General features: G+C 41.7%; 1 protein-coding gene, 1 long non-coding RNA gene and 1 pseudogene across 5 annotated transcripts in view; 2 read left to right on the top strand and 1 right to left on the bottom strand.

The window, feature by feature from the left end:
• Tjp2 (tight junction protein 2) overlaps positions 1 to 14,252 on the top strand; it is a 145,813-nt gene extending 131,561 nt beyond the window's left edge. For 3 of the 4 annotated variants that reach the window (XM_077797015.1, XM_026389270.2, XM_026389272.2), the window contains 6 exons: positions 6,119 to 6,219; positions 7,373 to 7,585; positions 8,914 to 9,024; positions 10,173 to 10,502; positions 11,763 to 11,848; positions 13,303 to 14,252. In XM_077797015.1, the coding sequence (XP_077653141.1) occupies positions 6,119 to 6,219; positions 7,373 to 7,585; positions 8,914 to 9,024; positions 10,173 to 10,502; positions 11,763 to 11,848; positions 13,303 to 13,471 (1,010 nt within the window). In that variant the 3' untranslated portion in view covers positions 13,472 to 14,252. The remainder of the gene's footprint in view (positions 1 to 6,118; positions 6,220 to 7,372; positions 7,586 to 8,913; positions 9,025 to 10,172; positions 10,503 to 11,762; positions 11,849 to 13,302) is intronic. The other variant, XM_026389271.2, reaches the window with a different exon arrangement.
• On the bottom strand, positions 10,536 to 18,403 carry LOC144254154 (uncharacterized). The gene is made up of 3 exons (XR_013343437.1): positions 18,316 to 18,403; positions 11,052 to 11,134; positions 10,536 to 10,785 (listed from the first exon to the last, which is right to left on the bottom strand). It is a non-coding gene; the product is annotated as an uncharacterized LOC144254154 (long non-coding RNA).
• Positions 18,404 to 21,545: 3,142 nt separating this feature from the next.
• On the top strand, positions 21,546 to 23,160 carry LOC113183061 (ectonucleoside triphosphate diphosphohydrolase 5 pseudogene; annotated as a pseudogene).
• The last annotated feature ends 237 nt before the right edge of the window (positions 23,161 to 23,397 follow it).

Here is a 23,397-nt window from a genome sequence, read left to right as displayed (position 1 = left end):
TATGTGGTGCTGAGGATCAAACCCAGTGCCTCACGCATGCTAGGTGAGTGCTCTACCTCTGAGCCACAAACCCAGCCTGTGATTGTATTTTAAAAAAACAAAAGAATGCTCATCTTTTAGAGATATATACTAAACAAAATACTTATGGATGATGTAGTAGAATGTCTAGAATTTGCTTCTGTAATCTTCAGGGAGGGGAGAAGATGGTATATAGATAAGACCAGACTGGCTAGGAATTGGTAGTCGTGAAGTTGCTTGTTGTGTATATGAGTTCATTAAACTGTCCTTTGCTTTTGTGCATGTTTAGAATTTTCCATAACAGGATTTTTTTAAGTCCCTGAAATAAAGACCCATTGCAGCTATTACTCATGAAACTAAAATGGTCTAAAAATATGGCATATTTTAGTAACTGAATATATGTCTGTCTATATAAATGACTATTTCTGTGAATATGGTATATTTAAGAGTTTAAATGAGTTACATAAAATTTTTGGTCATGCAAGTGCTGTATTTTCTGGGAGCATTATGAGGATACTGCACAGATGTAATACCCATGCAATAATGATGGCTCTTTAGGGTTCAGTGCCAGTTATCATCAACCTTTGTCATATTTGGCATTTCTCTGATACTGAGGAGGAAGTGGGTTTGTAAGTGTGTGTGTGTGTGCGTGTGCACATAAGCCTCTTGTTTTATTGTCACTTGGCTGCTTGTTAAAGATGCATCACTTTCACTCTGGTGAAAACTGACAGTTCAATGAAATGCACAGGAGGAAATGATCCATCATAAGCTAGATTTCTGGGCATTGTTGAGGTTGTGCTGTTAGCATGAGCATGCATATCTTTTCTGTCATTTTACAACCACTAGTAGTAGTTATTATTATTACTGTTTCCATAGCAGCAGGGAACAGTGGTCCGGCCTTTCATATGTTATCTTTTTAGGCTAGAAGACAGGCCCAGTGATGTCTGCACAAAGATCCTAGTGTAGAAGCCAAGCACAGTGACACATGTATGTAGTCCCAACTATTCCGGAGACTGGGGCAGGAGACTTGTTTAGCAATTAAGAGTTTAGAAGAGTTACATAATTTTTTTGGCCATGCAATCCTGTATTCGAGGACAGCCTGGACAACTTAGAGAGATCATGTCTCAAAAACTGTACTCTCTAGTATCTGTGATGCTGTGTTAATACCACAGGTACCTTATAGCACAGACATACTATTCTAATGCGAAAAAAGGATCATGTACAGGTTGATTATTCCTTATCTAAAATGTTTACGATCAGAAATGTTCTGGATTTGGGATTTTGGAGTATTTTCTTATACATAATGAGGTATCTTAGGGATGAGACCCAAGTCTAAACACAGAATTAATTTATGTTTTATGTATACTGTAGATATATAGTCTGAAGGGAATTTTATAACAATATTTTAAAGACTTTTTCCACAAAACAGAATTTCATGGTGTGGAGTTTTCTACTTGTGACATGGTTTGGGCTTTCTAAGAGTTTCAGATTTTGGAGCATTTCACGTTTTCGATGTTTAGAAGAGCCAGTAATGCAACTCTTCCTTTTAACAGATAAGAAAACTGAAGCCTATGTCCTCATGAGTGATTACAACCCGCTCCCACTTCATTTTTAACCCTGCCTTGAAGTCCACTGAATGGCTAGAAGCTTCCCTCAGACATTCTAATTCGGGTTCATGTGAGGATCTGAGGAATGAGGAAGGGTAATAATGGGTTATAGAAGAACCAGCTGATGAAGGATGGATGGAAAGGAGAGCAGGCCAGAGGAAGTGGCCGGGGACTGTAGGCACTCTCTTTTCTTAGCTTTGGGTCAGCCTTGTTTTCTCTTTGAAGCACAGGTCACAATCAACTTCTGATTGAGGATTTGGGGGGCCTCCGTGGGTAGAGCATTTAGCAACCCCTCATTTAGCTCTACGACAAGATGTTTAAAGGCAGAGAGTGTACATTATCCACTTCCATGTGTCTGAGACCAGCATCAGGCCTAGCAAACAGGCAGAGTACAAATGTGTGTAACATAGGTTAGAACCCCTTCTGGGCTGGGTATAGTGGAGCACGCCTGTATTCCCAGTGGCTCGGGAGGCTTAGGCAGGAGGATCGTGAGTTCAAAGCCAGCCTCAGCAAAAGCAAGGCACTAAGCAACTCAGCGAGACCCTATCTCTAATAAAATACAAAATAGGGCTAGGGATGTTGCCCAGTGGTTGAGTCCCCCTGATTTCAATCCCTAGCAAACCCACCCAAACCAAACCAAACTAACCAACCAAACAACAACAACAACAACAACAACAAAAACCCCCAAAGAACCCCCCTGGGTACACCAGGTCACTTCTTGTGTAAGCTAGACAGGAAGTTGAGAGCCAGAGGTTGAAGTGTAAACACCAGGCATTGAGTTTCTTCTAGAACTTTGAAGGGACCTAATCCCAATATGAATTGCCAATCTGTTACATAGAATCATCTTAAGTGCTGCAGCAGCGTGCCGCACAACTTTGGTCAGCAAGCCCCATTTTCTGTCCAGTGGTCTTTGATAATTTTCTTCCAGATTTCCAAGTTTGACTCCTCAAAGCTGAACAATGTCCTCACCAAGCCCTGTGTTCCTACCCCACCCCTTAATCAGTCTGACATCTTGGGACTTACTGGCATGTGCCATGACCAGAAATACTGGTTTTCAAACCTAAACAGCAGAATCTTAGGCAGAATTAATATTTGTGGGTTTTTTTATGATTTTAAATTCAGGGTATTTTTATGAATTAATAAATGAGAATGATAAAGGTTGCTGTGAAGAACCCAGCACTTTGAAGTCAAGCTTTATGTTTCATGTAGTCTCATTAAGTTCAATATCCTATTTTCCCCCTTTTTACGTAGTAACAAGAAAACCCTCTTTTCTAAATAGGAGTATTTAGTAATGGCAATATTAAATTCTTTCCTTATAATCTCGAGATAGTCTCAGTTAAACAAGAAACACTTTGTTCTGAGATTTGCCCAAAACCAAGTTGACTTGTCATAGTAAGTTGTTACACTTGCCTTCCCTTCTCAATTTATATATTTAGAAGTGATATATATTGTTATGTCCTCTACTAATATATGAGATAAAATGCATTTACATGTACATGTTACAAGAATTATTATTTTTTTTTTAAATGAAGCTTGAATTACATGTGTTCTTAGGGTCTTCAAAGTGCTGAGTTCATAGTTGGAAGACCACGGAAGTGGAATTATGGACTTAGAAACCCACGCTCCATGCTAAGTTGTGGCCTTGTGAAGTACTGTGGGATAGTCTAGCTGTTTGGTTAGCTTTCCTTTCTAGGCTTCAGTAATGTGAATTTGAATAGTTTAGTCCTGGGACTTTGGAAGGCGCTGAACAAATACGACTGATTATTATGAGTATCTATATTATTTTATACTTATTCATCTTTCATCATATTGTGAAAAACAAATCTGTATACCTTTGTTTTGTCTTTTAAAAAGCTTGGGAGAAAAGTGAATCTTGTACCAGCCGAGAAAATGCAAACTGCAGTAGATGATTGCCGGTTTCCCCAGGGAGTGTACAGTCTGTTGACCACAGGAAGCAGACAAGGATGAGAAGTTGTGCTCCTAGCAGGCGCTTTGCTGTTGCTTGCCCACCTAGCACTTCAGTGTTGACATGGCCACGGGAACAGCTTTATTGAGATATAACTTACATATTCGGTGTCCCCATTTATAGGATCCACTTCATGTTTTTTCATATATATTCAGAGATGTGCAGCCATCAGCACAATCACTTTTATTTTATTTTATTTTATTTTTATTTATTTATTTATTTTTTTTATTGTTGTTGGTCGTTCAAAACATTACATAGTTCCTCATACATCATATTTCACAGTTTGATTCAAATGAGTTATGAACTCCCAATTTTATCCCGTATACAGATTGCTGTATCACATCAGTTACCCTTCCATTGATTGACATATTGCCTTTCTAGTGTCTGATGTATTCTGCTGTCTGTCCTATTCTCTACTATCCCCCCTCCCCTCCCCTCCCCTCCCCTCCCCTCCCCTTTTCTCTCTCTACCCCTTCTACTGTAAATCACTTCTTCCATTACAATCACTTTTAGAATGTTTTCATAATCTCAAAAGAAACATTTGTGCCCAGTTAGCAATCGCTCCCAATTTCTCCCCCACCCAGCACTGCGTTACCCTTTGCTGCTGCTCTTCATGCTTTCAGCCTCCTTGTCTGGGGTTGGGATAGCACAGACCACACTCACAGCAGGCATGATGCTCTGGAGTCCCAGTGCTTCCAGCCCAGGGAGTGGCTGAGTGAGGATGCTTTGAGAATTTTACTTTCTTACTTTGAAAGCTTATAACAGGTCAAATGAACAAGTTAGACGTTATCAACTTGGATGGGTATTACCTTTGTATGTGGCCCAGGAAATTTGCTACTGGGAAGCTCTTCTTTTTTTTTTTTTTGTTCTGTACATTTGACTGTTAATATGAACTCAGTAAGAGGTTTTGTGACTTCATTCATTTTATCAAGGGGCATGAACATATTTTCTGCGGTTCGTAAATGGTCTCATCAACTTTAGATTTTCTTTTCTTTTTTTTTAATATAGAAGTTAAGTTTCAGATTTTCTTTATGATAAATACATACTGTACTTGTAACCAGATCACCCCAACAGAGAGCTTAACATTCTTTTTACATTGAGTGCAAGTCACTTATTTTGTCTCTGGGGTGCACAATCTCACTTCTGTATATAAGTGCATTGCATCATATTTTAGCGATAAGCACACTAATCTTTGTGAAGTACCATGATAAGGACACAAAAATCCATGGCATCAAGGTTAATTTTCATTGGGTTGCCTGATGGATCGGTTTGTTCTAATGTTGTAAATAATTAATAACCAAGGAAATTGTAAGCTCATTCAGGATTTTCCAAGGTCAATGTTGAAACTTCTTAAATGAAAGAAAACTATATGTTATTCTGAAGGAGATTTAAAGTTGCTCACATAGTTGCTTAATGGTTCTTTGGGGGCTTTAGAAGTGATATATATTATTATGTCCTCTAATGAAAAGCCATGGCAGCTTTTTTTTTAAATTCCAATTTACCTGCAGTCTGATAATTTTAGACACAATTTAATCTATTATTTGGACCACTTTACTTGTCTGGTTTATCTCCAGTACATAGGGTAAAGAGCAACTGCATATGTTGCACTTTGTTAGCATTTTATGTATGCTCTAAATTTGTGTCTTCCAAGGGCTGTGTGGTATATTGGCTAAGACCATGACTCCAAGGACAAACTTCTGAGTCTGTGTCCAGGCCCCTTTCTTATTTGATGTGAAACCTTAGGTGAGTTAATTTCACAACTGTGCCTTGGTTTCTCATCAGTAAGACGCTCTTGACAGCAATACCTCCCTCATAGAGTTTATGTACTTAGAATAGTTTTTGGCTGACCCAGGGTAAGCGCTATTATGTGAGGTATATTTTGTTCTGAATAGAAAAAGATTCATTCTTTGAATATATACCAGCCAAGCTTGGTTTATCTGTTTGTATATTCTAAAGTGTTGATGACTCTCAAAATGATATAAAGTGTTCCTAATAATTAATGCATTTTCTTAGAGGTAGACAGTAGTATATTAGTGTTTATTTTTCTTATTTATCATATCTATGTAATTTCTTTTTAAATTTTTGAGTCCAGGTCTTGCTAAGTTGCTGAGGCTGGCCTTGATCTTGGACTCCACCAGCCTCAGTCTGCCCGTCACTGCGATTATAGGCGTGTGCCACTGTGTCCCACAGTGATCTTTAAAATATAATTTTGTTTTAGACTTGCTGTGCTGCTGAAAATGTATTGTTTTAAAAATAGAATTTTTAGAGGTAGCATTTCTAAAGAATAGATATTCTGGAAAAAAACCCATTATTAGTTTTATAACACCTGCCTGTAATGTAAGTTGTAACAACTAGGTGGTTAATAGCTTAAATTATATTCAACTAAAAGGATTTACATAGGCTTTTTGAATTTACCAGAGTTTTATATTCAAATACGACAGAAAGACATATGAATTATGTTAGAGAGCTTCTTGAAAAAACATTACTCTGGAAATTGATGTAAATCTTTTTGTTTACATTTATATAGCTATAATCAACCTCAGTTCAGCCAATGATAGCTGGTTTGGCAGCTTGAAGGACACCATTCAGCATCAGCAAGGAGAAGCAGTTTGGGTCTCTGAAGGAAAGGTATGTGGCCTAGACGTGCTGCTGTGAGGTGAGAGTTCGTGTTCTGAATCTTCCTCAAGAGGGCAGTGAATGTAGTAAAACCATGGCCAGAGTGATTCCAATATGTGTTTTCCTCAAGTCTGAAATCTTACAAACTCTCCAACAAAGTAACAAATGGCGTTTTGTTTTCTTTTTAATGCAGAATGTGATGTATGTGGCCCTACATTCACTCCCCTTTTACTTTTAATGTAGTAACTAGTATTGTATTTCAAGTACACTAATCAGAGCTTACAAGATCTTGTGCTGAACTCCAAAGCTTACTAAGGACATGGGAAACTTAGAGTGGAGATGAGAGGCAAGGTTGAGGACCATGGAGAACATGATTAAAAATTAATACCCAAAGAAAAGCTAATGGAATTAGAATTATTTGCTTAGAAAAGAGGTTGGTAGAGAATGGGCCATAGTTCTAAGAGTCTGAATAGGTGATATTAAAGTGCTAGGCCTCTAAAATTGAGTAGCATCTCTTCCATAGAGAGATTTTAGGCATGACTGTGCTACAGAGAAAGATTGTAGAACCTGTGATCCCCTTCATTCTGGGAGTCTTTGGTGCTAGCGTCCTGTACTTCAGCTGAATTGAGGTAGTTTGTGAGCCTTTCTAGTGATGATTTTGTTGCAGAATTGATTAAGTCTTGCACTTTGGGAACTGGATGGTTAGTCTAGGTATCCATCTATAAGCATCTTCCAGGTGCTTATACTCTGCAAGGCTCCCTGGGGAGGATAAGTCGCACAGGGATCAGAGTCTTGTAGATGAGTGGAGATGTGTGTAGCACAGGGCAGTGTGCATTTATTACTAAGGGACAGATACCAGGAGAAAAGGCTGAGTGAAGCTGGATTACGGAAGAAAAGCACAACCACCAGAGGAAGTGTGGCTCAATTGTGGATGGATGGTAGCAAGGATAGGCTGGAGGGTTCCTAAGTGGAGTCCCTGAACCACACTTGACTTTGTGACAACATTGAGTCAGAGCCAAGTGATTTCAGGAAAATAAAGGAACCCTCCCCATCTAGGGTGTGTCAAGGTTTCAGACACATGGCCATGTCTCTGGGAGTTTCCTTGAGTCCACACTCCCAAGAGCCACGTCAGACCCCACTGACCCTCCAAAACAAATTCCTCTAGATGGAAGGGATGGATGATGACCCCGAAGACCGCATGTCCTACTTAACCGCCATGGGCGCGGATTATCTGAGTTGCGACAGCCGCCTCATCAGTGACTTTGAAGACACGGACGGCGAAGGAGGTGCCTACACTGACAATGAGCTGGATGAGCCAGCTGAGGAGCCGCTGGTGTCTTCCATCACCCGCTCCTCCGAGCCGGTGCAGCACGAGGAGGTGAGGCGAGGCTGGCACCGGGCTCCAAGGCCACGGGCAGGAAAGGAGAGTCTTGCATTGTCTCACTTGAATTCTTCTGGACACCTGTTAACTCAGGGGCTGTGGAAGGTATTCCAAAGGGTTGGAGCAGACTGCCAGGGAGTTTCACTCAGAGTCAGCACCTATATCATTGTGGCTGCAATCCCTGGGAAAGTGGGACCCCAAAGTGCCATCAGCAGAGGTTGAGTGTTCAGTGCTTGTCACACCCCTGCCCTCGGTTGTGATGGATAAATGGAAATGGCTTTATGTGCCAGCTGTTTAAATTATAAGTTGAACCTTCTTTTTAAAATACGATATTGCTGTACTTACTTGTAACCTTTGATTAGGTCTCTCTCTCTTTGTACTCTTAGGAGCCCTTGCTTTTCTTCTCCACTCTGCCTTTAACCTTCTAATCTTGTCAGAGCTCCTGAGTATTTCCACATCAGTTTCCTTCTCTTTTCTCTTTCAATTTTTAATTGCAATTATGATCAATTATACATCTAATTATATGTACCATGCAACCAGTATCCAGTGATTTGACAGCTTACGTGGTCCTAGAAATTACGTAGGCATTAATTTAGGACCAGAGCAATTATTAGTTGCACTTTAGAGAATATCAGAATAATGATTTTTGTAGACAAGGTTACCCAAATATATTTGGATAATTATTGCTATAAACTTCCCTTTAGCAATTTAACTCATTCTAATGAATGACATTTTTCTTTATGAGATAGAATTATATAAAAAAAATAAGTTGAAGGGGGAGAAAAACTCACACCACCACCACAATAAAAAATTAGTATATATTGCTAGACAAATTGTAAATAGTAACTTCTGGCTAGGTGCAATGGCACACACCTATAATCCTAGTGGCTTTGGAGGCTGAGGCAGGAGGATCACAAGTTCAAAGCCAGCCTCAGCAACTTAGTGAGGCCCTAAGCAACTCAGCAAGATCCTGTCTCAAAATAAAAAAAAATAATAAATTTACAAAAAGAATAAAAGAATAACTTCTGAATATCTACAGATATAAATGAACGAATGCTTTAGTAATGTTAATAGTTATTGATGACACACTAGATGTTAGGAGGTTTTTTTTGGTAATTGTACTTCAAAGCAGAGTCTACTACACTGGATGCAGCCAGCATCATAAATGTGTCTTAAGCTCATAGGAGGGTACCCAGTATCTATCTGCTTTTTCAGTAAAGGAGCTCTGGCTCACACTTTTATTTCTGAACTCCAGCAAAGCAGACGAGTGCTCTCTGCTCTCTGCTTGGATGTTCTTGTTGTGAATGAACGTTTATGTTTTGTAGAGCATAAGGAAACCCAGTCCAGAGCCACGGGCTCAGACGAGGAGGGCTGCTAGCAGAGATCAACTTAGGGACAGTAGCCCGCCCCCGGCATTCAAACCTGAGCCGCCCAAGGTACGTGGCTGGGAAGCCCAGGCTGGGCCAGGCTGGGGACCAAGAAGAAGCAGGTGTTCCCAGACCCCCTGGATAGCCATCGAGGAGCACACACAATGAGATGGTGTTGGATTATGGTTTTGACTCACTGTGTTCTCTTTTAGAGAGAGTATTCTGTGGGCTATTGGGTGAACCCCAAAATTAGGGAAAGGCCAAAAAAAAAAAAATAGGGAAAAACTGCGTTAAGAGGGTATACAATTCTAGAACTCTTGAAGTTTTTGTTTGTGTAGGAAGAATAAATTTGACAAATGCTGCATGACCAGAATCACCAGTCTCAGAATCTCTGTTTTTCTTTTTTCTGTCCAATTAAAGTTTTCTGCCCACAATCTGATTTGGATGGATCAGAAAATCCTTCCTGGTGATTTGCTAAAGAAAACAATCATTACCATTGTTTAGAATGCCTCTCACTAGGAGAACAACTTAATTTATTTGTTTAATAAATTGTCATCAAGAACAGAATCAACCTAGAGGCATAGAAGCATACAGCATATAATTCTTTACCCCTGGTTGAATCAAAGCTTTTCCTTACCCTGCAATAAAAGTTTCTCTATTTAATTCAAAAATATAGATGAGAAGAAAACGCTAATTGATTGTGCGAGCTGAGAAGAGCAATTAGTGACCTCATACAGTGTATCAGTGAACATTTGCAAGAAGGGCTAGAAGCAAAGTATGAAGGAGAAGTGGCTGTCAGCATGGTGTGCTGCCCTCCTGGCTCCACACCCCAGTCTCTTTCACCCCTGGCTGGCACAGGTCTTGCCTTCCAGTCATGGCATGCACACACAATGCAAATTGACCTCAGAAACCCACTCCCAAAGTTGACTTGTTCAGAGGTCTTCTCCAACATTCTGGTATCCTGTGGTACAAAATTATTGAAGGTTTATTCTGTGTGTAGCAATGGATGTCCTCCTAGCACTTTCTGACAACCTGAGGTAGGGCTCAGGATGCCCAACCAGTGGCTGTTTGCCCTGCCATATTTGATCTCTCATTTGAATGGTATTTGTTGACTACCTTTGGAAACTGATCAGGAAATGGAGTGTATTAAATCACTAATATAGATTTGAAAATAAACTAAAAGCCCCAGGTAAAAACATGTCATTAACTCTTTGCAGGCCAGAACCCAGAACAGGGAAGAATCCTACGACTTCTCTAAAAACCAGGAATACAAGTTAAACCCCTCTACCGTGGCTGGTAATGAAATTCCAGGGGTATCTACCAAAGGTTGTCCTCCCCCTGTTGCAGCAAAACCTGCCTTTGGAAGATCTATCCTGAAGCCCTCCACTCCTGTCCCTCCCCCTGAGGGTGAGGAGGTTGGGGAGAGCAGTGAGGAGCAAGACAACGCTCCCAGATCAGTCCTGGGCAAAGTCAAAATATTTGAGAAGATGGATCACAAGGCAAGATTGCAGAGAATGCAAGAGCTCCAAGAAGCACAGAATGCAAGGGTAATTTGGTGGGGGCAGGGTGCTAATAGTTTTTAAACCACTAGAGGATCCGGGTATGTCAACAATAAGTTGTGAGTAGGTTTAATTTCAGTATAACATTGCACAGTTCTTTTTCCGCTACCACGAACATGACAGGGATGTTCAGTGCTATGTGTGTTGCTTCTGGTTTGCCAGCTGTTGGCACATCCTTTTTTTCTTCCAAGCAAGAAGCCTGATAGTTTAGGTGAATAAGATTCTGCGGTTCAACCTTCATACTTCTGTTCTTCATGCCTTGTATTGGGTTCTGGAATGGGGGAGTACAACAAGAGAATCAGGACCTCCCAGAAGTAACTTTATTTAATTAGACCGTTTGTGATGTTTATTGGGTAACTGAGTTTGCATTTGCTCCCAGATTTGCCAGAGAATCAGTCCTACCTCTATATTGGGTGCTAAAATGAAAAGGCCTATTGATTGTACTTTCTGAGCCATTTGAACTTCCATACTGTCTGCATATATGACTTTGCAATGTCAAAAAAGAATTTCAGTGGAGCCAGGCGTGGTGTCGCATACCTGTGGTCCCAGCTGCTCGGGAGGCTGAGGCATCAGTTGAGCTCAGGAGTTTGAGACCAGCCTGGGCAACAGTGAGACACTGTCTGAAAAGAAAAAAAAAAAAAAAAAAAAGACTTAAGTAAAAGTCCATAATATGTAATCTGCCCAGCAGATGAAGTTTTCATCATTGAAGTCTGTCACAAGAGCATTTAAACATTTTTCATATTATTTTCCTTATTGTGATAAAATACACTTAACATAAAATTTACCATTTCAACTCTTTTTAAGCATATAGTTCAGTGGCATTAAATATATTCATTGTACAACCATTACCACTGGACATCTCCAAAATATGTTCATTCTCCCCAAGTAAAACTGTACCTATCAAACAGTGACCCCCATTCTCTGTTCCCCCAGCCTTGACAACCACCATTCTCCTTTTTGTCTCTGAGTTTTATAATTTAAGAACCTCAGATAAGTGGATCATAAATATTTGGGATTGGCTTATTTCATTCAGTGCCCTCGAGTTTCCTCCATGTTGTCGCATGTTGTCAGGGCTTCATTTCTCTTAAATGTCTTTCTTATTTGACATGTACACGTAACTATGGAAACTGGAGTTCTGTGGGTGAAGAAGTAGGATGTGAGGCAACCTTGGGGCCAGCAAGAAACCAGCAGGTGAATTGCTCAGTGGTTCATTTTTTCATTCTTATTCTTTTTTCCTAATTGCCACAGATTGAAATTGCTCAGAAGCATCCTGATATCTATGCAGTTCCAATTAAAACGCACAAGCCAGATGCCAGCCTGCCCCAGCACACAAGGTAAGAGTCACTCACTCAGCAAGCAAAGATCTTAAGGAGGGAGCTTCTTAACCCTTCGACTTGAAGGAAGAATTTTCTTTACCCAGATTTCAGAACAAGAGGATTCCCTTCAACCCTTGTCCAACTGTTTATCTTGCATATATATATATATTTTTTTGTACCAAGGATTGAACCTAGGAGTACTTAATCACTAAGCTGCATTCCCAGCCCCCTCACCCCCCCGCCTTTTTTTTTCCTTTTTGGTACCAGGGATTGAACTCAGGGACACTCAACCACTGAGCTACATCCCCAGCCCTATTTTGTATTTTATTTAGAAACAGAGTCTCACTGAGTTGCTTAGCCGCCTCACGATTGCCGAGTCTGGCTTTGAACTCGCTGAACTCGTGAGCCTCCCGAGCTGCTGCGATTGTAGGTGTGCACCACAGTGCCTGACTGTCCCCAGCCCTTTTTATGTTTTATTTTGAGACAGGGTATTTCTAAGTTGTCCAAGGCCTTGCTAAGTTGCTGAGGCTGGCTTTGAACTTGCAATCCTCCTCCCTCCGCCTCCCAACCTTCTGGGTTTATGGGCCTGCACCTGTAATTGACCATCAATTGTAACTGTAAAGATTATAGTCAAGAATTCATGGTAATTTTCCTTGTGTGCCTGGTAGCTTTTGACACTTTGGAGCACAATTTTGTTAAATTGTGTCAGGATAGCACAGGAGCAAAATTCCTAGGGCTCTGCCCTTTTCTGTCACTTAACTGTTTTGTGCCTCTTAGCCAAGCTCCTTAATTCCTTTGTATCACGCAGCAAAATCAGGCCACTTATGCCAAACTGGGTCTGAAGGGACTGTGACAAGCAACTGACCAGTGTTGCTAAGATGCTTCCTATTTAAAATGCTCACAGGCACTAGGGATCACCACAGTGTCTTCTTGTTGAGGTTTTATACTGGATCATTTCTACTTCCAAGGATAGGGGGGAAAATCACATTTTTCGTGGCCATTTTGATTGGAAGCTAGAGTCTAGTTTTATGGCAATAGAAATCTAGAGGAACATTTCTTCTTTAGCAATTAGATGGTAACGTGGCCAGGTTGCTTCTGGTAACTGAGGGGACTTGGTGCCTGACATTGACAGAGACTCTCTGTGCTAGGTGAGGCTGTAGCTGGGGAGGGTAAGGAAGGTACCCTCTCTTTATCCAGTGGGGCAGCCTTAGGTCAGGGAGCACCCAGCAGATGCTCCTCATTCACTGTCTAAGTGGGCCACGGCCTTGACCTTGACTTAACCCTTTCTCTGCCCTCACCACTCTGTGGACCTGGAGTGGAGCCAGAAGTGCTCTGGTTAATGGGCAGAGTGCTCGGAGGTCAGTAAGTGATCTGCCTTGGATGCTTGCCGGCTGCACTCAAGCTTCACCTCTGTCTGCAGCCAGAGGGCATGGGCATGCCCTGGGAGGTATGTAACACCCTCACTTTGTCAGTTCCAGACCCCCTGAGCCGCAGAAGGGTCCCTCCAGACACTATCAGGATGTCAGAGGAAGTTATGGCAGTGAAGCCGAGGAGGAAGAGGAGTATCGCCAACAGCTGGCGGAGCACTCCAAGCGAGGTTACTATAGCCAGCCTGCCCGGTACCGGGACACGGAATTGTAGGTGTCTGTCAAAGCAGAGACTCTTCTGGGCCTTCAGCTGCTTCCAACGGGCACGCCTTCGAGGCCTCCGGTTGAATCTTTTCTAGTTAACACGCACCGAAGAGGTGTGGTGGTAACAGAGCTCCTGCTTCCCGTGCAAACCCAGATTCGCTGTTTGGGACAGGGTAGAGGAGTTTATTATGGCTTTTTGCTCAGAATTAAGAGGAACATTACAGTACGATACTGTTACTTGCTTCAGTGGACTTACATCTGTATTAATCCTGTCTTGTGTATTTTTAATATGTATATTAAGAAGCAATAATTATTTTTTCTCATTTATAGCTGCCTTTAAGGACTGCTTCACTGTGAGGCAGACCTAGGAAAAGGAATAAAAAATACTGTTGGACTCAAACCACTTTCAAAGAAGTATTTTATTACAACTCTCTAAGTGCCTTTGATGAGAAGAAGTGTCTTAAACTTTCCTCTTTTGAAGCTTTATGCAAAGCCATAATGGACTAAAATTGTATTTTCACTAAATTTTTGTACCAGTTTAATAGCTGGTTTTTGCTATGCTGTGTCATCTTTTCAAGGCATTCATCTTTATAATACTTTTCATAAATTCTGACTGTACATATAATAGCTGTACTTGGTAGTATGTCTGTAAGTGCTAAATAGCTTGAAGACCAAGAAGTTGGTATGGAAATATTTTGTTTCAAACCATGTGTTCCACAAAAGCAGATACTTGAGAAAAGATTATTTTATTTCCACAAGTTTGTGTATTGGCAGCAGTTTTATAATTTAATAAAAAGGAATACATTACAATCAATAATCTGCTTTGTGGTGAATTTCTACTCTCTTTCATTCTTTTTACAGTGTTAGGAATCCAACCCAGGTTTTGCACATGCTAAGCACATACTCTACCACTAAGCCACACTCCAGTCTAACTACTTTTAAGCATGACTTTTATCTATCTATTTATTTTTTGGGTAGTAGGGATTGAACCCAGGGGCAGCCAACTACTGAGCCATATCCCCAGCCCTATTTTGTATTTTTATTTAGAAACAGTCTCATTGAGTTGCTTAACACCTTGCCGTTGCTGAAGCTGGCTTTGAACTAGCGCTCTTCTTTCTCAGCCTTCTGAGCTGCTGGGATTAGAGGTGTGTGCCACTGCGCCAGGCAACTTTTATTTTAATTATTTATCATACAATTGAGAACATGTTCCTTACAGAATGTTGAGATGTGAAGACAACTTGTGAAAAAGGAAAAATTACCCATAATCCCACCTGCTGGGTCTTTTGATGCCTTTCCTTCATGTCTGTGGATGTCTGTGTGTGACACTTGAGTATGTACTATATCTGCAGTTGTTTCCTACTTTTTCTGTTCTCTCAAGAACATTTCTCTCAGAAACTTAAAATTCCATGTGAACATGATTAACAACTGCAGAATGATCTATCCCTTGATCACTTAATAGGTGAACAGTTCCGCTATTATTGACTGAATTATTTCCATTTTTTTGTCTCTTTTACATGAAATGTTCCTCTATGTATATAATCCTTATTTATGTATATCAGTGACCGGCATTTTAGTCCTTTTCTGCAAGTACATTCTCAGAAGTACAATTACTGAATGAAGATTTAGGAACATTTTTAAGGCTTTGTTTTTTGCAGTATTGGGGATTGCACCCAGGGCTTTGCATGTGCTAGGCAAGTTCTCTACCACTGAGCCAAGCCCCAGCTGAGGCTTAGGGCTCTTGATATTTATTGCCAAATTGCTTCCTCAAAAAGTTACATCATTCATTTTCTACATTCATTCTTGAAATTCTAAAATAAGTTTAAAAGTTACACAAGACACTTTAGGAATTTAGGCTTATACGAATCAAAAGTAGATTGAATTTGAGAAAAAAGCCTTAGTTCTATTAAGGATTTTAAAGATATGAACGGATGCAGAGTCCTTATTCCTGTATTTTGGTAGAGTTCGAAATTCAATTGACTCATAATTTGAGTTGGACAGTCAACGTGTCCTTGCTTGGGTCTCTGTCAATCTGGGTGCTATAACTCCTAAACCATTTCTGAATTTCTGAGAAGTACTCAGAGCATTAACTAAAAAATTAACATATTCCATAAATAAAATCCACATGTGAGTAGGAGAAAATGTACACTGGTTAAATATATGATGATCTAGTTTACTTTTGTCCTGTAAATACAGAAATGAGCCCTTTGCAAACACTGGAAGGGTGGATAGGGACATCTTGGAAGCTGGCTGTCATCTTAAGCAGTTTTGTGATGTGTTCAATGATGCAGACAGGCAGGGCCTCTGGTCCCAATAACATTCAGTAGTGTGTCCAATGGCCAACAGTGCCTCCCCCTGCCTTTTTAAAGATTCATATCCTGCTTTGTTCTGGGAAGGATTTGAAGCTACTAAAATATGCTGGAGTAAAATGAAAAAAAAGATGCTGCTAGGCAAACAAGGAGGAAAGAATATGGGAATAGGGAAGAGGAAGCCATTTGCAAGGGGATAGTCACTGTGTGTGCTCTCAGGTCTGCAGCTCTTTGGAACATGAGATGGAACTGAGCACACGATTTCCATAAATGTCAGGGAGGGTTTCAGGAATTTTCTGTCCTCCATTTTTATTTTGTGGCATCTCATGTGGCAACGGCATACTTGCCAGGATGATTTTGGATGTCTGTGTCTTACCATGTTCTTTTATATAGGCAGTAGCACAATTCCAAGGGTCACACAGTAAAAGTTTTGGAGAGAGGACCAGAAATGACAGAGTAGAAGCATCACTCTGCCATCTGGCTTTATGCAGACATCCATTCTGAAGTATCTAGGAACAATGACTCCAGAATAGGAATGTGACAGGCATCGTGCTCCAAGGTAAACATGTTCATCTTTGGGAGAAATGCATTTGCTATTGGGGGAAGAGCATTTTACATTCACAGATCATGGGGGAAAATGCAAAACTAAAATGCATTTGTAGGAATAAAGCACAAGACTTAATTGAAATTTCGCACTATCCTCTTGTCTTTGGGTCACATCCTTTAGTTTCTGTCTACACTCCAGATAGCTGTCATACCTCATAAGGAGTATGCTCAGCTTCTGCCAAAGAGGCATGCTGCATGGCTTGTGGCCCATCTCTGAGCCCACTGGTTCTTTCAAGTATGACTTGGATAGATGAATGCACAGCAGTGATGGGCTGGGGAGGTTTGGGAGAGATGGTAATTTGGGTCACTAACCCCAAGACCAGGTTTAGCATATAAGTGGTTTTTGTGCAAGTGCAGAAAACTGCAGCTGGAGACTGGAACTTACTCTCACCAAGAAAAGCTGGTGGTGGTTTAAAATAACTACGCACAGAGTGGGTGGACTGGGCTATTTTTATCAATAGCCTCCAACCTTGTCTGAGGGCTACTGTGTCTGTGTGTGTGTTGATGGAGAACGGGATGTCCCCAAACTCCCCCCCCCCCCCCCCCCCGCTCCGCAAAGAAGTGCAGAGACTTGTGAGCAACCAAAGCTGAAAGGGTGGGGCCCCTGAGGACCTGGTGCCGACCTCATGGAGATTTGTGATAGAATTTTGCTCTGTTGTGGTTTGGATGTGAAGTGTCCCCCAAAACCTCACATGTGAGACAATGTGAGAATTCAGAGGGGAAATGTTTGGGTTGTAAGAGTCCTAACCCAATTCCCTGATGGGATTAACTGAGTGGTGACTGGAAGCAGGTGTGCCTGGAGGAGGTGGGCATTGGGGGCATGGCTTTGGGGTATATATTTGTATCTGGCAAGTGGAGACCCCTCCCTCTGCTTCCTGATCTTCATGTTAGCTGCTTCCCTCTGCCACACACTTCTGCCATGATGTTTTGCCTCACTTTGAGCCCTGAGGAATGGAGCTGGCCTTTGATAGACTAAGACCTCTGAAACTGTGAGCCCTCCGGTAAACCTTTCCTCCTCTACAATTGTTCTGTTCAAGTCTTTCAGTCACAGCAATGAAAAAGCGGATTAAAACATGCTTCAATGTTGGTTATAGTGGTGTATGCCTGTGATCACAGCAGCTTTCAAGGCTGAGGCAGGAGGATCACAAGTTCAAAGCCAGCCTCAGCAATTTAGTGAGGGCCTAAGCAACTTAGGAAGACTCTGTCTCTCAACATTTAAGAAAAAGGGGCTAGGGATGTGGCTTAGTGGTTAAGTACCCCTGGGTTCAATCTCGGGTACCAAATAAAATAAGAGCCAGGTAGGTAGATGGGTGACAGCTATTCCAGAATGACATCAGGTTCTACCATTTGGCACTAATCTTCTGAAAAAAGTTCTTTAGGGACAGTTCCTTCAAGAAATTACCTCTGACTAGAGAGAAAGGGGACACATGCTCTTCTCCCTCTCTCCAGCTAGGGTCATTTTATTTGTTCTAACATTCTGATCCAGTAAAATTCTGATCCTTTAAAGATGGGTTAATTGCTGCAGGATACGGAGAATATGGAGATGGAGGATCCTCAGAGAGAGAACCCTGTATCCAAATGAATAATGCATTTGGGGAGGAATATATAAAAAACAGTTCACAGGAGGGTACCCATCTTCCTTTGCTTCTAAGTCTCAGCCCTGGCAGCTTTAAGATGGGAGTTAAAAGTTTAAACTTTTCATGAAACCCCCAGAAATGCCAGCAGACACATCCAGCTTCTCTTTAGGGCCCCCCTGTTTCTAGGGAAACAAACTTAATTGCCCATGGTCCCATTCCAAGGAAGCTTCTTGGGTGAAAGATATGCGAGCAACCAAAGCCACCATTGTGGTTGGAGATCTGCTAAACCAGTCACATGTTGTCACAAGGCCCACCTCAATTGTCCATGGAGGGGCTTTAGACATTAGGGACTAGGTTGGGCTTACCGGAGAGTCAGCCATGGACCATCACCAGAAACAGCAGCATCCTGCAGAGGCTGAGAGTGAAGGGAAGGTCCAGTGCCAAGGAGGTGAAGCACTCTCCCTCGGCTGCCTCCTGACAACCTGAGAGGTTTCCTAGGGAGAAACTAAGACGTCTTGGGTCCAAGAGCTTCCTGGAAGGGCTTCCTTCCCATTGTCAACTCTACAGGCAGAAAGGGAGTTAATCACCAAAAAGGATCGTAGCTTTTTTGGGGAAGGAAGGGGACCCTTCTTAAACCACAAGTAGATGGGAGACAGTCTGGAGTACCCAACAGTGACAGAATCCTGCTGTGACCCTGGCAGGAGAAGGTTACGCATTGCCCAGTCTCCTAACAGCATCAGCCCAATAGTGAAGCAAGAGGGCACTTTCCCAGGGATGGCAACCCATGGCCTGGATTGGTTCATCCTGTTATGGCTCTAAAATACAAGAGCTATGTCCACTGAAGTCCTGGAACTAAAGGACACTGAGGCTCTTGACTAAGGCCTGAGGGGTTTACCAATCTGGAAGAATGACTGGAAGCCAGGGTGCCCACAGCAAGGAAAAAGAGGGCCCAAAATATGACTGGGCTGTAAATCCACTGAGTCCTCCAAGGCTAGAGGATTTTCTGTTCTGTACAATGTCTTTGGATGGGCTGGGAGAGACATTAGAACTGTCCCTACAGAGAGTGAAGAAGGAAAAGCTTTCAGATCTGTCCAGGGTGGTTCTCCAGAGAAACAGAACCAACAGGTTGTGATGTACTGAGAGCAAGAGATTTATTTTAAAGCATGGATGTACAAAATTGTGTAAGTTTGCTCAGTCCAACATCCACAGATAGTCCTGCAGGCCAGAGACCTAGGGGAAGGTTTGTGAGTCCAAAGGCAGTCTGCGGGCAGAATTCCTGCTAGGTCTGCTATTCTTTTTTTTTTTTTTAAATTTTTGTTGTTGTCAATGGATCTTTATTAATATGCGATGCTGAGAATCGACCCCAGTGCCTCACACATGTTAGGAAAGCTCTCCGCCACTGAGCTACAACCCCAGTCCCAGGTCTGCTATTCTATTCAGGTCTTCAACTGCTTGGATGTGGGAAGCCACGTTGTGAGGGCAATCTTCTTCACTCAAAGCTCACCAATTTAAATGTTAATCTCAAAAAAAAAAAGTTAATCTCATTTAAAGAAACGGTGGGGGCAGGCAGGCCTTCAAGAAACATCCAGAATAAAGTTTGACCATATATTGGGTTTTCTGGGTTCGGCCAAGTTGACACCTAAAATGAGTCATCATAACACATCATCCCTGGTGCCACAGGGGCCACCTCTGTAGCCTTACTTCTTGTCCAGTGTTAAAGTGTGAATGAAGGAATGAGCCAGAAGAATGGAGAATTATTTATAAATGTCTTCACAAATGGACAGATTTTATGACTTATTTATATGCCCTACATGGGCATACATTATATATTCATATTTTGCTTAGAGAAGAGCAAAATTAATTTTAATTAGTAAAAAGGCCTTAAAGAGATAAAAATGAAGAAGATTCAAATGATGGTTGAAATCACCATAAAAAAAATTGACATTTGAAAATATTCAGCAAAATAAATGAGATGTAAAATAAATGGCTGAGTGGCAAATAACAAATATGTTTGTGTATATAGAGAGAGGGAGAGAGAGAAATAAAACATCTTATTTCCTGCTCTCCCTTTATTTTACATCTTATTTATAGGCAGTCAGTGGTCATGCACTGTGTCTGGGGGAGTGGTTCCAGGATCCTCCACAGAAGGCAAAGTCCTTGTATTAAGTGATGTGTTTTCATATCACCCCACAATCCTCCCATATACTTTAAATCATCTCTAGATTACAATACCTATGACATTGTAAATGCTATGCAAATAGTTGTTTTCCTGTAAGATTTAGGGGGCAATGACAAGAAAAAGAATTCTGCTTTAATACATTAAATTAAATTAATAAATATTAATGTTTAATACAGGTGTGTGTGTGTGTTTTCCATTTTCCATCCTTCGTTAAATCTGAAGATGAAGAAACCTCAGAAATGGAGGGCTGACTAGGTAGATAGATAGATAGATATAGATATAAAATTGGCACAGTTCACATTTCCCAAACTAGTGAGTGCTTTAGCAATAATAGTATTTTGATATTTATTTCATGCACCAATTGTTAAAAGTCAGGAGTGGTTTCATTTTTCTGCACTGTTCTCAGGTGCTGCTCCACCTTAGGAGGCCTGAATCCAAGTCCCTCAGTCCTTCAGCTTGAGTCTCTCCAGGGTGGATAACTGGGAAGGAAGATCCCAGGTGAAATAAATGATCCTGGGAGAGATATATTGAACTTTGAGAGTAGATCTGTCTCAGAGGACAAGGAGAAAGAGGAATGGAGAGAATCAGGACCTGGAAGAAGGGACGTGGAGGGGCTGGAACTAGAACAAATTTCCCTTCTCCCAGCCTTTCCCTAATTCAGCACTGCACACAGGATCTCTATTTCCCACTTTAATCACCTGCCTCCAGCCTCTTGCCATCCTAAATCTGTTCTGTTAGAGACTACAGGACATAAAGAAAGGTCCACCCAAGGATCTGTGGGCAATAGAAAAGATGGATAGACTTACCTAAGGATGAGAAAGGGGAACCACAGCCAGTTTGGGAAGGCTTTGAGCAGGGAGGGATGGGTTCTGATTGATTTTCAAATGAATGTAACTTTGAGTCAAAGTGAAGCATATGATTCTCTGGGCAAATTAATATGTAAATGATTCCAACTTTAGGTACCTAAAAAAGTGATTTTTATACCAATAAATACACTGCTATTTTATTGCTTAAAAAGGTAGACCAGAGTGCTAGGATATAAAAGTCACAAAGGCAGTCACTACTCCAAATACAATGTTAGTTCCTCCCTAAAGCTGATTCCTGTCCTTTTGATCCCTGTCCTTCAAGGCTGCCCATAGAGATTGTGGGCTCCAACTCTGAGTTCAAACCTCAGCTCTGTCAGTTATGAGTTGTAAAACCTTGGACAAATTACTCAATATTTTAAGCCTTGGTTTTCTTTTTCATGAAACAGAGATAGATAACTATAACTAAAACGATGTCTTGTTTTTTGTAACCCTTTTGTGGTATGTGCCAAAGGTTTGCAATAGAGTGAAGAGCACCAAGGGCAGTGCACTTAAAGAAATGTCATAGAAATGTAGAGTATGTTGGCTGAATCCTCATGCAAACCAGATCATTATGGTCCTGGTAGTGTAGACCAGGTATCTGGACATAAGCTACTACAGGAGTGAGCAGCACTCCTTCCACAACAAAACTTCAAGTCACCACACCTTAGGTAGAGTGTGGCCACTTCCTGGGGCACAATTTTTTTCATGCTGGTGGTAGCCTGTGTTTGTAGCACTGTCTTCCACAGAGACCAGGAGACTTGGTTTGAGGGTGTCTTCCTGTCTTCCATGTGTCCCATAAATGTCAGTGCCAGCACCTTGTATGGAATTATGTTTGATGCAGGAAGCACTGGAACTCGAATTCATGTTTACGTCTTCATGTAGAACATTCCCGGACTGCTTCCAGTTCTGGAAGGGAAAATCTTTGATTCTGTGAAGCCAGGACTTTCTGCATTTGTAGATCAACATAAGCAGGTGCTGAGAGTGTTGAAGAACTCTTGGAGGTGGCCAAGACTGAATTCCCTGAAGTCACTGCCCAAGGACCGAAGTGGTCCTGAGGGCAACTGCAGGACTTCGCCTACTGCCAGATCAGAAAGCCCAGGCCCTGCTCTTTAAGGTGGAGGAGATCTTCAAGAAGCCACCTTTCCTGGTCCCAGATGACAATGTTAGCATCATGGATGGATCCTGTGAAGGCATATTGGCTTGGGTTACTGTGAATTTCCTAACAGGTCAGCTACATGGCCACAGCCAGGAGACTGTGGGGACTCTGGATCTGGGTGGGGTGAAGGGTGCTTTACCCAAATCACATTCCTGCCCTAGTTTGAGAAAACCTTGGAACAAACCCCTAAGGGCTACAACACTTCCTTTGAGATGTTTAATAGCACTTATAAGCTCTATACACAGTTACTTGGGATTTGGATTAAAGCTGCAGGACTGGCAACTCTGGGAACCCTGCAGACAGAAGGGATGGATGGACAAACTTCCAAAGTGCTTGTTTATCCAGATGGTTGGAAGCAGATTGAATATTTGGGGGTGTGAAATCGCAGTTTGGTGACAACCGAGAAGGGAAGATGGGCTTTGAGCTCTGCTACAACGAAGTGCTGAGGGTGGTGCAAGGAAAGCTTCACCAGCCAGAGGAGATCCGAGGAAGGTCCTTCTATGCTTTCTCTTACTATTATGACGGAGCCGTTGAACCATACATGATTGACTATCAAAAAGGGGATATTTTAAAAGTTGAAGAGTTTGGAAAAAAAAAAAGCCAGGGAAATGTTTGACGATAACTTGGAGAACTTCAAGTCAGGCAGTCCTTTCCTATGTATTGGAGCTCAGCTACATCACTGCCCTGCTAAAAGATGGCTTTGCAGATAACACCTTCTTTTTGGGGAGTAGGGTACTGGGGATTGAACTCAGGGGCACTTGACCACTGAGCCACGCCCCCATCCCTATTTTGTATTTTATTTAGAGACAGGGTCTCACTGAGTTGGTTAGGTCTTGCTTTTGCTGAGGCTGACTTTGAACTCGCGATCCTCCGGTCTCAGCCTCCTGAGCTGTTGGGATTACAGGCGTGCCCAACTGTGCTCAATGAGATTACCCTCTTTCAGTTCACCAAGAAAGTGAACAACATAGAGATGGGCTGGGCCTTGGGGCCTACTTTTCACTAGTTGCCGTCTCTGGTCATCTCCTACTGATGCCAAGCACTTCCTCTGAGGCCTGCCATCACCAACAACCTTTTTAAGGGGAGAAGAAGAGAAGACTTGGTCATTTTCTGAGCTAGTCTGGGGAGAACCTGGATTGAGGGTAGTAGGTGGCTTGATCAGGGTAGAGGGACTTTCATATACAGATCTTGACCTTGAGCCTAGATATTTGGGTAGAATTAATTTCACATGTCTAATGTGAACTATTACCTAACCATTTGCGGGGCACAG

The sequence above is a fragment of the Urocitellus parryii genome, chromosome 4 (assembly GCF_045843805.1).
Source record: "Urocitellus parryii isolate mUroPar1 chromosome 4, mUroPar1.hap1, whole genome shotgun sequence".
In the NCBI taxonomy this organism is placed as follows: domain Eukaryota; kingdom Metazoa; phylum Chordata; class Mammalia; order Rodentia; family Sciuridae; genus Urocitellus; species Urocitellus parryii.
Note: the sequence above shows the minus strand (reverse complement) of the source record. Positions and strands in the feature narration are given on the sequence as shown.